This window comes from Notechis scutatus, chromosome 1, assembly GCF_049901735.1.
Source record: "Notechis scutatus isolate UNSWTSFEM ecotype Mainland chromosome 1, rNotScu1.2, whole genome shotgun sequence".
Classification (NCBI taxonomy): Eukaryota; Metazoa; Chordata; class Lepidosauria; order Squamata; family Elapidae; genus Notechis; species Notechis scutatus.
The window spans coordinates 161663163-161675936 of record NC_142009.1 but is presented as its reverse complement, the minus strand read 5'-3'; the positions used below and the strand labels follow the sequence as shown (position 1 = coordinate 161675936).

General features: G+C 40.2%; 1 protein-coding gene across 2 annotated transcripts in view; it reads right to left on the bottom strand.

Moving 5' to 3' along the window:
* The window catches only part of LSS (lanosterol synthase), a 39871-nt gene that overhangs the window by 1307 nt on the left and 25790 nt on the right, over positions 1-12774 (bottom strand). Inside the window, exons 10-21 of one of the 2 annotated variants that reach the window (XR_015746434.1) lie at positions 11164-11261; positions 7692-7719; positions 7217-7273; positions 6713-6784; positions 6262-6312; positions 4826-4975; positions 4103-4199; positions 3575-3680; positions 2587-2652; positions 2169-2347; positions 1829-1999; positions 469-547 (exon numbers count right to left, since the gene is read on the bottom strand). Coding sequence is in view for 1 of the 2 variants with exons in the window: in XM_026679030.2 (XP_026534815.2) it covers positions 469-547; positions 1829-1999; positions 2169-2249; positions 2587-2652; positions 3575-3680; positions 4103-4199; positions 4826-4975; positions 6262-6312; positions 6713-6784; positions 7217-7273; positions 7692-7719; positions 11164-11261 (1056 nt within the window). In the remaining variant the exon portion in view is untranslated. The remainder of the gene's footprint in view (positions 1-468; positions 548-1828; positions 2000-2168; positions 2348-2586; positions 2653-3574; positions 3681-4102; positions 4200-4825; positions 4976-6261; positions 6313-6712; positions 6785-7216; positions 7274-7691; positions 7720-11163; positions 11262-12774) is intronic. The other variant, XM_026679030.2, reaches the window with a different exon arrangement.

The following is a 12774-nucleotide window of genomic DNA, read 5'->3' as shown; positions in this document are numbered from 1 at the left end:
GCACTGTATGCTCTTGAAACTTGTCTAGAAGGGAATCCCACTGTAAGCAGGGATGTGCTCATTTTGGAACTTGCTTCTGGGCAATCTTTTATTTGCAAATAAAAGTCTTATTCCTTTCCACCTACCTGGTGTGGTTTATTGGATCTGCATGCCAGGTAAAAAGGACCTAAGCTTTCTGGGACAAGAGGACTTTGAGAACTAAGCCTTTTTAAACATTAATAACTGTTGGCATGGCAGTTCCCAAAGAGTAGCCTAAGAGTGAGAAAGAGTGTACTAAATGAAGCTGGAATGGGTATGCGGAAGATAAGTAAAAAATGTATCAGTAGATCCTACAGAGCAACAACAAAGGAACTCTTCGGATGCTAAAAATGTGCATGTAACCCAGGGAGAAGGATTATAAGGGCTAAGCAATTGAGGCATAATGCTCTTAAGCAAAGACAGATAAACTGAAAAAAAGAGACATTTTACCTGAGGCCAGTCCCCATTAGGCAGCTGTTTCTCAATCAATAGTTTAATTCCCTTTTCCAGAACTTGGATATCTGGGTACCTGCAAAGCAAAATGAACCAATCTGATGTAGCAGAGGCTGGACAGAAAAACTGGGAGCTAGTAGGTTCTAGTGCACCCTTAATCATGAAAGTTGGACAGATGACTCTGTGCCTGTCACTCTTTCCCAATCTAATTCATCCCACAGAGGGCAGGAGGAGGAGGTCAGTGTGCAATGCCTTGAGTGTACATTATGAAGGCAAGATAGAAATCACCATCACCATCCTCCTCCACCTGCTCCCTAGAAAACTGCTACAGGCAGACTCAGGGAACTTCGCTTGCAGTTAAATGTAGGGAAAGAAAAGGTAGCACAGGAAACATCTATGTTCAGAAAAGCTCTTTCCATGTGCTGCAGTATCCCAAGCACAAAACTCCAGTCCAATCTCTTGATAGAATTTCCATGAGGCCTGTGATTAGTTACCCAGTTCACGGCAAACATCTAGAAAGGGTTAGGGTTAGGGTTGAATGGTCTTGTGGTGTGTAATAGGTCTTCAGATGGACTCTATTCCAAGCTCAGCACACTATATTTGAAATATAGAAAATTGAATGTGGATGTGAGACTATGGAGAAAATGCTGTTTCTGGAGACATCCTAAGGCCGTGATGGCGAACCTATGGCATGTGTGCCACAGGTGGCACACAGAGCCATTTGTGCGGGCATGTGAGCCCCAGGCAAACATACCTCACAGTGCATGCGCAAGCCTCCCAGCTGATTTTCTGGGCTTTTTCAGCCTGCCAGAGGCTTGAGGGAAGCCTCTGCAAGCTTTGCAGGTCGAAAAATAGGCCCGGTTTGTCACTTCCTGTATTTCCGGAAATACCGGAAGTGACGAAACAGGCTCATTTTTCGGCCTACAAAGCCCGCAGAGGCTTCCCTCAAGCCTCTGGTAGGCCGAAAAAGGCCTCAAACAGGCCAAAAATCAGATGGGAGGCGCAGTGCAGGTAAGGGGGCGGCATGGGGGGGGGGGAATTGCACACGCATGTGCCGGGGGCATGTGGGGACGCATTGCCTTCTAGGTGCTGGCATGCGCACGTAAGCACACATACAATTTTTGGTGCAGTAGCCCCAAAAGGTTAGCCACCACTGTCCTAAGGATACTGTTTTGCACAACGAGTTTCATCAACTATATTGGAAGTCATTGTGTGGACCTAGATGAAAATACTGTCCCTCCACAGCTGCAAGATATCAAAATCAGAATATCAAAATAATCAGTGCTACCTGACTCATGATTAGAACAGAGGCCACTGTTATAGGAAACCAACGGCAATGGATCCTGCAAGCACTTACCTAGCAGCCATGAGTCCCAAGAGAGCCCAACAGGTGTTGTGGATCTGCGATGCAGTGCTCTGGACATATCTGCCTTGTTCACAAGACTCAAAGTCCTCTCCCCAACCACCATCCTCCATCTGCTTGGAGACTAAGAACTCACAAGCCCGGGACACTGCCTGACAGGCCACTCTAGGAGAAGAAAAGCAGAAGGGATGGAAATCCAGAGCCACCCTTGCCAAAAGAGTAATTGGAAGAGCAAGGCAAAGGATTTTATCCTACACTGCTCATAAGAAGTTTCTTCCACTGTCAATCTTCCCTTCTAGCCAGCAGAAATGAAAGGAGAAAGGAGGTGACTCACCCACCACAGTAGGCCTGCTGCATACAAGCATGTGCTTCCAATCCAAACCATGTGCCATAAGTGAAACACACACACCAGCTTCTAAAAAGGAGAACAAATCAGTCAGCCAATGCAGACTGTTGGGGCAGAAGGAAAGGGAGGATAAAATACTGGGTTGCCTGTTCATTCTCTGCAGCAATCTGAAATAGAGAGAGAGATGTGCCGGCCAGAAACAGGGGGATCTTCCACCCCCACAGTGACTATCCTTCTGCTACAATGACAAAGGGTCACTGAGTGCAACCCAACAAGTGAGAAAACAGGACCTGTGAAACAAACTCGGGACCTGAGTATCTGCAATGAGACATTTTCCTACCCAAAGAAATGTCTGGAGCAGACAGCCCTAAAACTGTCACGCTGCATTTATTTAGAAGATACTCACCCTTCCCAGGACCCATCAGCTCTCTGCTTTTTCTGACAATACCTCAAGCCCTTTTGCAGTATCTCTCTAAGTAAAAAGGAGAACACAATGGGAAACCGTTTCAACATATCCACTCTCTGTTCACTCCCTCCTAAGCAATCAACATGTTTTTTCCCCATAAGGGATAATTATCTGTTTCCTCCTCTGCCCTGATTCTGCAGTTTGTCCTCTAGCACAGCGGTTGCTAACTGGTCGGCCGCGGCCCACTGGTGGGCCATGAGAAAATTTTGGTTGGCCACAGAGAAATCTCACCCCCAGAGCACCCTCACAAAGCAATTAATCCAGGCTGCGCAGAAACACAAGGCTGCGCCACCCACATGGCCCGTGGCAAGCCTTCCCACCCACATACTCCTTACCTGGTAAACTTGCCTGCTAAATTGCTATTTTTCCTTTTTCCGACCATCATCTGTTCTGCTGTGCCGGGAGATTTAGATTAGCTAGGAAGCAGGAAATGGTTGGATTTCTTGCTTTCTAGCTGGTCTTTAGATCTTCGGCTCAGCACAGCCAAACCTCCCTTAGGACTGAAGGCTTGCTTGCAAGCAAATTCAGTGCAGACTCACGGCAAGCAAATTTGAGAGGCTGAGCTAGCCGATGGCAGATAGATAGATCACTGAATGATTCTGTGAGCAACTCAATCTGCCTGCTTTGCCTGATTTTGGGTAAAAATTGCTCTTTTTTATAAAAAATTCAATATTTATATAAATATTTATAATATTTACATACAAGCCATGCCCAGCCAGTCACATGACCACCAAGCCACACCACAAATTAGGCCACGCCCACAGAACCAGTTATTGGTCCCTGGGATCTAAAATTATGAGTTTGGTGGTCCCTGAGGTCCAAAAAGTTGGCGACCCCTGCTCTAGCAGACTTCTCAGAAGGAAGGTCAGTAAAATAAAAGTAAACTCTGGAAGAGCCTTTCCTTTCACCCTCACTCCTCTTTGTTTACCTGATTTCCAGGGCTCTGTGTTCCGGGAAGCACTTGTGGAAAAGCTTCAGTGCCTGCATCACAGCTGAGGTACATTCCACATATGTATAGTCAATCATGATGTCACCTAAACACCACACAGGAACAAGAGGTCAGCATGATCTGGATGTACGATGCGGAGCATACTTTTCTTTCTTCCAGTGAAATTCTGGCACACGTTTTACTTGGTGAAGTCACCAAAAGGCCAAGAAAACTGCTCAGGGGGGAGGGGGGTGTAGATTCAACCCATCTTTATTCTACAAAGGCAACCATCCCTTGGCCAGAAAAAATAGTAGCAGAGACTGACATCGATTGTCCAGAAGGGGATCTGAAGACCCTCTAGAGCAGGGGTCTCCAACCTTGGCAACTTTAAGACCTGTGGACTTCAACTCCCAGAGTTCCTCAGCTAGCAAAGCTTTGGGAGTTGAAGTCCACAAGTCTTAAAGTTGCCAAGGTTGGAGAGCCCTGCTCTAGAGAAAGTAAAGAAGCCATGCAAGTCTTTATTCTTACCAAATACCTCCGAAGGGTTCAACAGCTCCAACAACCAGCCCCCGCGCATGGTTTCATATGTTGAAAAGCCACCATCAGCGTTCTGCATGTTCAGCAACTGAAGAGAGAGGACAAAGAACAATCTGACTTGGCCAAAGAGTCTTCAGGAAGCTGCAAAAAGTTTCAGAAATTATCTGCCTTGAAAATCTTCTCTAATGGAGCCATCACTCCATCTGGATGTACATTTAGCCCCCAACTTTCCTGTAAATCACAAGGTAGGAATTCAATCTAAGCTTATTGTTTGTGGGCCTTCTATGGACTGCTGCCTTTATTTGGCTATTATTGTTTCTGTTTTGCTTTGTTATTTATCACCTAAAGTCAAAATTGATCAGGACAGCCTAAAAATACAGTTAGGAGAGACCATATACTTCTAGAAGACCCTACTTCTTGTCTGAAAATCTCTACACGTAATCCTCGGGTTATGACCCTAATTGGAAATGGAATTTCTGCCATTAAGCAAAGCAGTCATTCAGCAAAACATTGCAGGACCATGCCATTTAGCCATGGTCATTGGACAAGGACTTCTCACTTCTCTGCCCTGCATTAACTGCCTCTGCTTTAAATCCCTCCACACACACCCAGCTCAATATCTCTGTCCTTTTGGTCGCTCTGCACAGCATGGCCAAGATGAAAATGAGCGGGGGAGGTGGATTCTCAGGAAGAAAGTTACTTTTCTCTGCTCACCACATTTACAGCATCAAATAGACGACTGGGTGGGATGTGTTCCTTGATAAATGGGCACTTTTCCTGTAACAGTATCACAGACTTCAGACCTTCTGCAGTACAATCAGAAACGATCCAGCCACAGTCACGAGTACTGAAGGGAAATCCACCCTATTGGTTATTAGACAATAGTAGTTTAATTTGGTTTGGAGCACAGAACACACACACACACACACACCCCAAAAAAAACCCCACAAAAGAAAATAAATTTGCAAACTAAAAAAGCAACATTCATAGAAAAGAAATAAATGAATTAAAGTTTATGAAATACAGTGAAAATCAAAGACAGTTAAATAATTGTAAAAAGCTAATGATTAGTATGTAAACTATTACTTAAGAGGAATGAATGTGTGAATGAGGTGGGAAAGGTAACCTTGAGAAATACGTGTCATAAAACAAAAAGAGAAAAAACCAAGAATGTATGCTTAAATGAGTATTAATTGAATGCAAAATAACCAATACAAAAGATGTATAAAGGAAAAGTCAATGAATTGAGAGAAAGGGGACAACTACAAATTTATTGTATGTCTGGATGGAGTTGATGAGATTATAAAAAAGGAAAAATAGTAAATTACACAAGGCATCTATAAAGCAGTGTCAGAACATGGAATCAAGGATGACTTACAAGTATGGAAAAATGAATGGTGGTGTTAGGCTCAACAATTTTTCCTTTTCCCCCCCTTATTCTTATGCTCTAATTTCTCAGGCTTACTATTTCTTTCTCTCTTTCAGCACTTTGCACAGCACTGTTTACCCCCAAAGTGATATGTATGCATAAAAATCACCTGCATGGCCACAAATGTTGATTTAAATGCATTGCTCTAACGCTCAAGAATTAGTAACAAAGTCATAAAAATATTAGAAATCTCCATCTCCTTCCTTGGGGTAAGAATTACCAGGCAAGATACTCTATCTGCCTCTGTTTAGCAAATGTGAGCAGCAAGTCTAGATATTTGTTGACCTGTATCTAGAAGATGGCAGCAATGAAACTCTGCTTCTCTAGTGATGATGCCGATTTTTCCAGCATGGATCTGGTAGCTTTGTTTTAAATGCCTTAAGTGAATGAGAGTCCATAATCTGCCATTACAATCAATTCCAATGCCACGTTCACCCCATTTTGCCTACTGGAAAGAGAGAACAATTCTGCCACATTTAGAAGAAATGTGTTCACTGAACAGTCTCATCCACAATCCTATAGTGTGAGCATCCCTGAGGTTTTACACTGTTAGATCATTCAGTGTACAAGCAGGAATGCAGAAGGCTCCTTCAAACATATCACAAAATCTAACTCAACAATTACAAATATAATTTGCTTCTTTCACCTTTTTTATTCACCCTAGCTTTCACAGCTAATTTAAGCCTTGTTTCCACTTTCTGTCCCCTTGTTATAATCATACCTTGTTCATCTGACGGTAGTACTTTTCATAATTAGGTGGATTATCTGGAATCTGGAGGAGACAGAATATTATAATGAAATGCATCTTGCAGGACTAAACCACAACAAAGCTACTTAGTTCTACCTATGGGCTTGAGGAGAGAGAATCAGTTTGGTGTAGTGGGTAAGGTGGTAGACTAGGAACCTGAAGACTGTGAGCTCTAGCCCCACCATAAGTGTGAAAGCTGGCTGGGTGATCTTGGGCCAGTCCCTCTTTCTCTCAGCCCAACCCACCTTACAGGGTAGTTGTTCTGGGAGATAGGCAGATGTGCTTGGGACTATCAGAAATGGTTAGTTTGTTCTCTGATGTGATTAGTTCTTTTTAATCAAATGTGCAACTAGACACATAGCTCAAAGGTCACTGGGAAGGAATCCTTCAAGTATAATCAGGGACTAGAATGTGACATTTTTACCTGTGCGATTCTCAAGTACTGATGTGCAAGTATCAGACAGCTGTCAAATTCAGGCTTCTCCTGGGCACCAGCCTTTTAAATAAAAGAGTTTAACTTCAAGTAAAGCAAAGATATCATTTTAGATTCCAATCAATCTCTGTAATTTTTTATTTAATATTTTATTACCATTAATTTCTGTTCAGGGTTTATGGCTAAAATATGATGTCCACTCATTGCAAATCATAGCCAATATAGTTATATTAATTATATCCAGTTTAAAAATGTAAATAAAATAAGGAAGGAAAAGAAGCCAGAATAAGACTATTAGCACCCTGAATGGATAGAGTGGAAGGTGATGTAATTTAATTTGTTCCATTTTTCTCTCACAATTGCAATTTGAAATGGAAAGGGCTGCTTTGGGGCAGGATTGTTGTTTAAATTATGATACAGGAAAGCGCAGCTAGTTAACTTTTCCACAAAGTTCATTAAAATTAACAAGAAAAACTTGTGGGAAAAAACTGTTACCTCCAGAAAAGCTTGAACAGCAAATGCTGTATCCCAAACCTGTGATCCATTGGTGCCCTAAAAGAGAAGATAGTTTGAAATGACGCTTTTTGGTTGCATTTTGAAATTTTCAGCATGCAAACTGTTTCAGCCAGTAGCAGCACCTGCCCTCTGGGAACAGGTTCCCCCAAGATCCAAATGGCCCCCACTCTGCTATTGTTTGGAAGAGCTAGAAAGACTAGACTTTTCACTCAGGTCTTTGACATGGCGTGACTTCATCATGCTTGCCATCTTTTAGATTTTATTGATTTTATTGTAATTTTTTTATTGTTATGAGCCACTCAGAGTTGATAGGATTCAAATGACAAAAAAGTTTAATACATTACTATTGTTACTGTTAATTTTAAACAGAGCTCTTGGCAGAGTCTGCAGTAGTCATTACCCGATGAGACGGGTTCAGACCTCGGCAAAAGAAAACCATGGCAGGAATTATTACCTGCATCTTCATGCCATCCAGACCCAGCCTGCAAGGAAAGCAAAAGCAAGCATGAGAGGCATGGCAAAGCAGAAACAGGCAAGGGAACTGTAAGTTTCACTACCATAAACAGTGAGTCCAATGCCACGAGTAGCATGAACGTTGGGCTTCTAGCCATTCCTGGAAAGGCCTTTTGAATAAGAGGCAATGGATAAATTAGGACTGAATATGAGGAAGGAGGCAGGCTCGGGCTAGATCACTCACCTTTACCTACTTACTGGCCTACTGCTTCAAACTCTGCAGTGATTTTCTAGAGGGGTGGGTTGGGCCACAACACAAATGGAAGAAAAAAACCCACCTTGTAGTATTTCTTACCTGGAACTTTAATGTGTACTTCAAGTGATAACTCTCTCCTACAATACAGATAGTCCTTCACTTGCAACCACAACTGGAATCAGAATTTCCATTGCTAAGCAAGATGGTTGTTAGGCGAGTCATGCCAGATTTTACGACTTTTTTTGCCATGGATGTTAAGCAAATCATGGCAGTTGTTAAATGAATCAAGAGATCCTTAAGTGGGAACTTCCATCTGACTTCGGGACGAGACCAGAAGCAAGGAATGGAGGTCTCCTTCCCTGCGCTGGCTTCTCACCGTTTGTGGGCTCCGGATGGAGCCGAAAGCCGCCTTGGAGGGGCGGCAAAGCTAAGGAGAGGCGCTCGGTGTGATTCCAGGGGAGAACACAACTCCCCTGTAGAGTCCCCGAGATTTTTTCTCTATGCTACGACGGAGAGAAGAGTGGGCCTAGATGGACGCTTCAAAGTTGGGACAACCAACGAACATCTAAGCACAGCGCTGGAGTGGAGATTGGGAACAGCGTATGGAGAAGGGTGAGAAGAATTCTTTCTATTTTTATACCCCAAAAAACTATAACAAAGAAGGAAAAAGAAATTTGGACTAGCGGCGGATAAAAGAAGAACTTGAAATCATAAAAAACTTTAAAGCTTTTTTAAAAAAAATCTTATAATTGGAAAAGAAAGTAAATTAGAAGAATTTCAAATTGGACCGAGAGATCGGGCAGGATTTGGCATTAAAAGGCATCAACTTGAATGCTGGAAATAATTATTTGTAATAAAAAGTAAAGATCAATTTAAAATTGTGGAAGCTAAAGAGAGAAAAAGAGTGGCGGTGGAACTGGTTTAAAAGAGCCACATGCTAATAAAAGAAAAATCCTGTGGATTCCTTCAACCTAACGATATTATTTAAAGAAGAAATTGAAGAAAATAAAAATAAAAGAAAGTTATTATAACAAGACCCCTGAAACATGGACTGAATTACATCTAAAGAGTATGAGCATAGGAGGATGTCAGCAATACTTTCTCTGGAATCATCTGTGCTCCTGGATTGATTAACATTGGGAATAAAGATGTTAACTTTTTCAAATAAAGAAAAGATACTGGTATAAATAAAATAAAATTGACTGGACATTCAAAACTTGGAACAACTAAGCAATATGGAGATAAATTTGTAATGTAACAAAGACGGATACATATGCAGGTGGAACGGAGTGTGGGATTTGTTTTTGGAACATAGAAGGAGACCTAAAATGGCGACGATAGCAGATAAAGAAGAAGAAGAAAGAACAAAGAAGGGGGAGGAGTTATAAACAAATGAAACCAGTGAAATGTAATAAAAGTAATGGTAAATTAGTTAAAAGAAGAAAAAAAGAAGTTGAGCAGGAGATGTTAATGATGAATTTAATAGATTAAGAGGGGGGAGTAAGAGGGAAATGTTGATAAATTAGTGAAATAATAAAGAAAGGGGGTGGGTCAACTGGGAGGAGATTAAGAAAGGGGGTGGGTCAACTGGGAGGAGTGGGAGAGAAAATTTGAGCCAAAAATAATAGTAAATGGTAAGAAAAGGAAGAAAAGATGATCTAATAAAAAAAGGAAAATTAGAGATAATGGTTAGAAGTGGAAAAAATGAGAATCCACATGAAGAGGGATTCTTAGAGTAAATAAACATAAAAGATTTTGAAAAATGGGATTACAATTTGATATAGTTATAATGTAGTAGCGATGGCAATAAGAATTATTAACAGATCAATTAAATAAAATAGAAATGTGATTAAAGATCCAAAATGGAATATTTTGTGGAGCATGATAGAGAAAAGATATAACTATAAAGTAGGAGAATGTTTAACTATGTATTTTGTTATTTATATATATAAGGTAATAAGATAATAATAATGTAAGTTTGAATTTATTGGCTAAAAGAAAATATTTATCTAAAAGGAGATGTTAGAAAGAAGGGTATATATAGAAGATAAAATATAAGCAGTTGTGGCAAATGTAAGATGGGGGCCTTTAAATGTTTAAACTATAAACTATAAACATACTAAGTAAAAGAATACATGACGTTTTTACCTTGTTATTCATTTGTATAAGAAGATACATTGCAAATTTGACTGAGAATAAGAAGACATATAAGTAAGGATAACTACATAATAAGATAGAATTTTTTTCTTTTTTTAATGAGCTAATTATTTTGTTATCCACTTAAATAAGAAGATATACTGCTATAATTTGATGATATGAAGATTGTGAATAAGAGAACATACAATTAAGGATAACTATAAGTTAAGATGGAAACTTTAAATAACTAATGAAATATATGAACTAATTATTTTGTTATCTATATGTATAAGAAGATGTATTGATAAAATTTGATAATACTAATGTTTAATTGAGGATAACTATAAACTAGCATGGAAATTTTACATGATTAATAAAATAAGGTAATTGAGAAGAAAATGAAGTGAAGCTGGAAAACTGTATTTGTGATTAATGAATATGATTAATTTGAAATGTAAAACACCTGTAACTGTGCTGTTCTCGTAAAGATGTATTTAAATAATTAAAAATAAAAAACTTTTATTAAAAAAAAAGAGATCCTTAAGTGACTCCAACTTCCCCCAGTGACTTTGCTTGGTGGAAGCTGGCTGGGAAGGTCACGGACAACGATCGCACCAAGGTGACCCTGGGATGATGTAACCGCCATATAAGCCAGTTGCCAAGTGCCCAAATTTTAATCACATGACTATGGGGATGTTATAATGGTTATAAGTATGAGGACTGGTATTAGGTGACGTTTTTCAGTGCCGTTGTAACTTCAAATGGTCACTAAACAAATGGTTGCATGTTAAGGACTACCCGTATAACCTTAGATAGTCCATTTATATTCAGGAAATACTTTCTAAATGTATTTTGGAGTACATATGGTATCTTCTAAAGGATAGTAGACAGTGGAAGTATTTAAAAGAGCTTTAATAACACGGTATCTTTTAGCTGTGTTGCATTAGACTAGAATTCACACTTTGCAAAGTCAACTCCCAAGATACCTAACCAGAATGGCTAGTTCTATAGTCCAACGCATCAGGAAGATTCCAGGTTGACAAAGTTTTCTGGACAAATTTGGATTTCAACGAAGCCTTACCAGAGATAGTCAGGGATTCTAGAAATGTGTCCCTGGAATGCAGGAGACTTCGGTCCTTCCACATGCCAGCGCACTAGCATGTTAATCGTTTTAGATATCTACAAAGGCAAAGAAAGAACTATTATTTTCCTCCTAAAGTCTAAACTCATCTGAGAGTAATAGCTGTGCTTCTTCACAAATGTAGCTCTTCATCATTTCAAAAATTCTCGAGGAAACCAGTACCTTCTGTTTAAGTGTAGACACAGATGAGAAATATTTAAAAGTACAACCTTTTTCATAAAAACCAAAGGGATGTCTTCAAACAGCACTGAGTTTAACTCTGAACGACAAAAATATTAGAGGAAAATACCTTGAAACATGGAATCTCAACAACGGCATTCTAGTTTTTTATTTACAAAACAAAATTAAAAGTGATGTTCATTTATTTAGAAACAGATTAACTTTTAAAACATGGAATATTCCCATTTGAGGAAAAATGCATGCTGCCTACTGATGCATTTCCTTTCTTCAGGGCTTGTAAGAAACCAGAAATACAGTTGACACTTTCAAGCCATAAAAGAGCCCATTCAGGCTGATGTCCAAAAACACCATCGTGCCTTTCTGGTGTGAAGAACATTCAATTCAATTGAATGCCTCATCTCCCTTAAAGCATCCTATGCATCCTTCCCATGCCAACTCCTTCCACAGCAACAGCCATACACTGAGTAGCAGGCCAGCAATACCATCTCTTATCCCACTGCAGACTGGCCATTACTACAGTGTTTCCCACCATTCATCACAGAGAAGATTCCTCCGCAAAATTAACATTTATCTTGTTATTGCTATGCCCAGAAGACAGACCTGGGTGGCTGCAGAAAACATTAGAGATAGAAAGAGAAGAAAGTGGATTAAGATAAGATTGTTGGGCAGCTGGAATGTTCACAAAGGATGTGTTCATTGCTAGCAGTCTACCTTACTCCCCCACATTTGCAGGAGAAAGAAAACATTCTCCTTAAGGCACGTTCACAGTCTCCAGACTGTGGCTAGGGCTGCAGGCAGCGACTGTTTCTGTGGGAGGTGAGCACAATAATTGACTGTCAAGAACAATGAGTCCTCACCCACAAGGGATCAGAGAATTGGAGGTAAGTGCAACCTGATCCACCAGCAGGTATTACCTCCATTTCACTTTCAGTTTATTACAGTCTATACAAAAAAGGCGAGTGCTCTGTAACTATATATTTAGATATAGATATGTATGGATATAGATACAAATAATAATTAAGACAAAGTTAAAATTTATAAAACAACCTAGCCAACATTTATGAGTTTACAACTTAAAATCGGGGAACTTTCTTCTTCCATGATAATCGGTTGGATAACAAAATCCAGATCTAGGTCAGGGTTAATACTTAGGTTTAGTACCCTGTTTCTCCAACAATATGGCCTCCCCCAATAGGAAGTCCCAGCATGTTTTATAGGCATGAAATGAAATTAAGCCCCTCCCCCCAAATTAAGGCCTATATTAAAACATGTGAAATGGGGGGGAATGGTGGGGGGGCTTGCCGTTAGGAAGAACTTTTGTTGCACACCCGGATATGGTGCTGCCTGCGTTGACCCCAATACGAAGTGCCC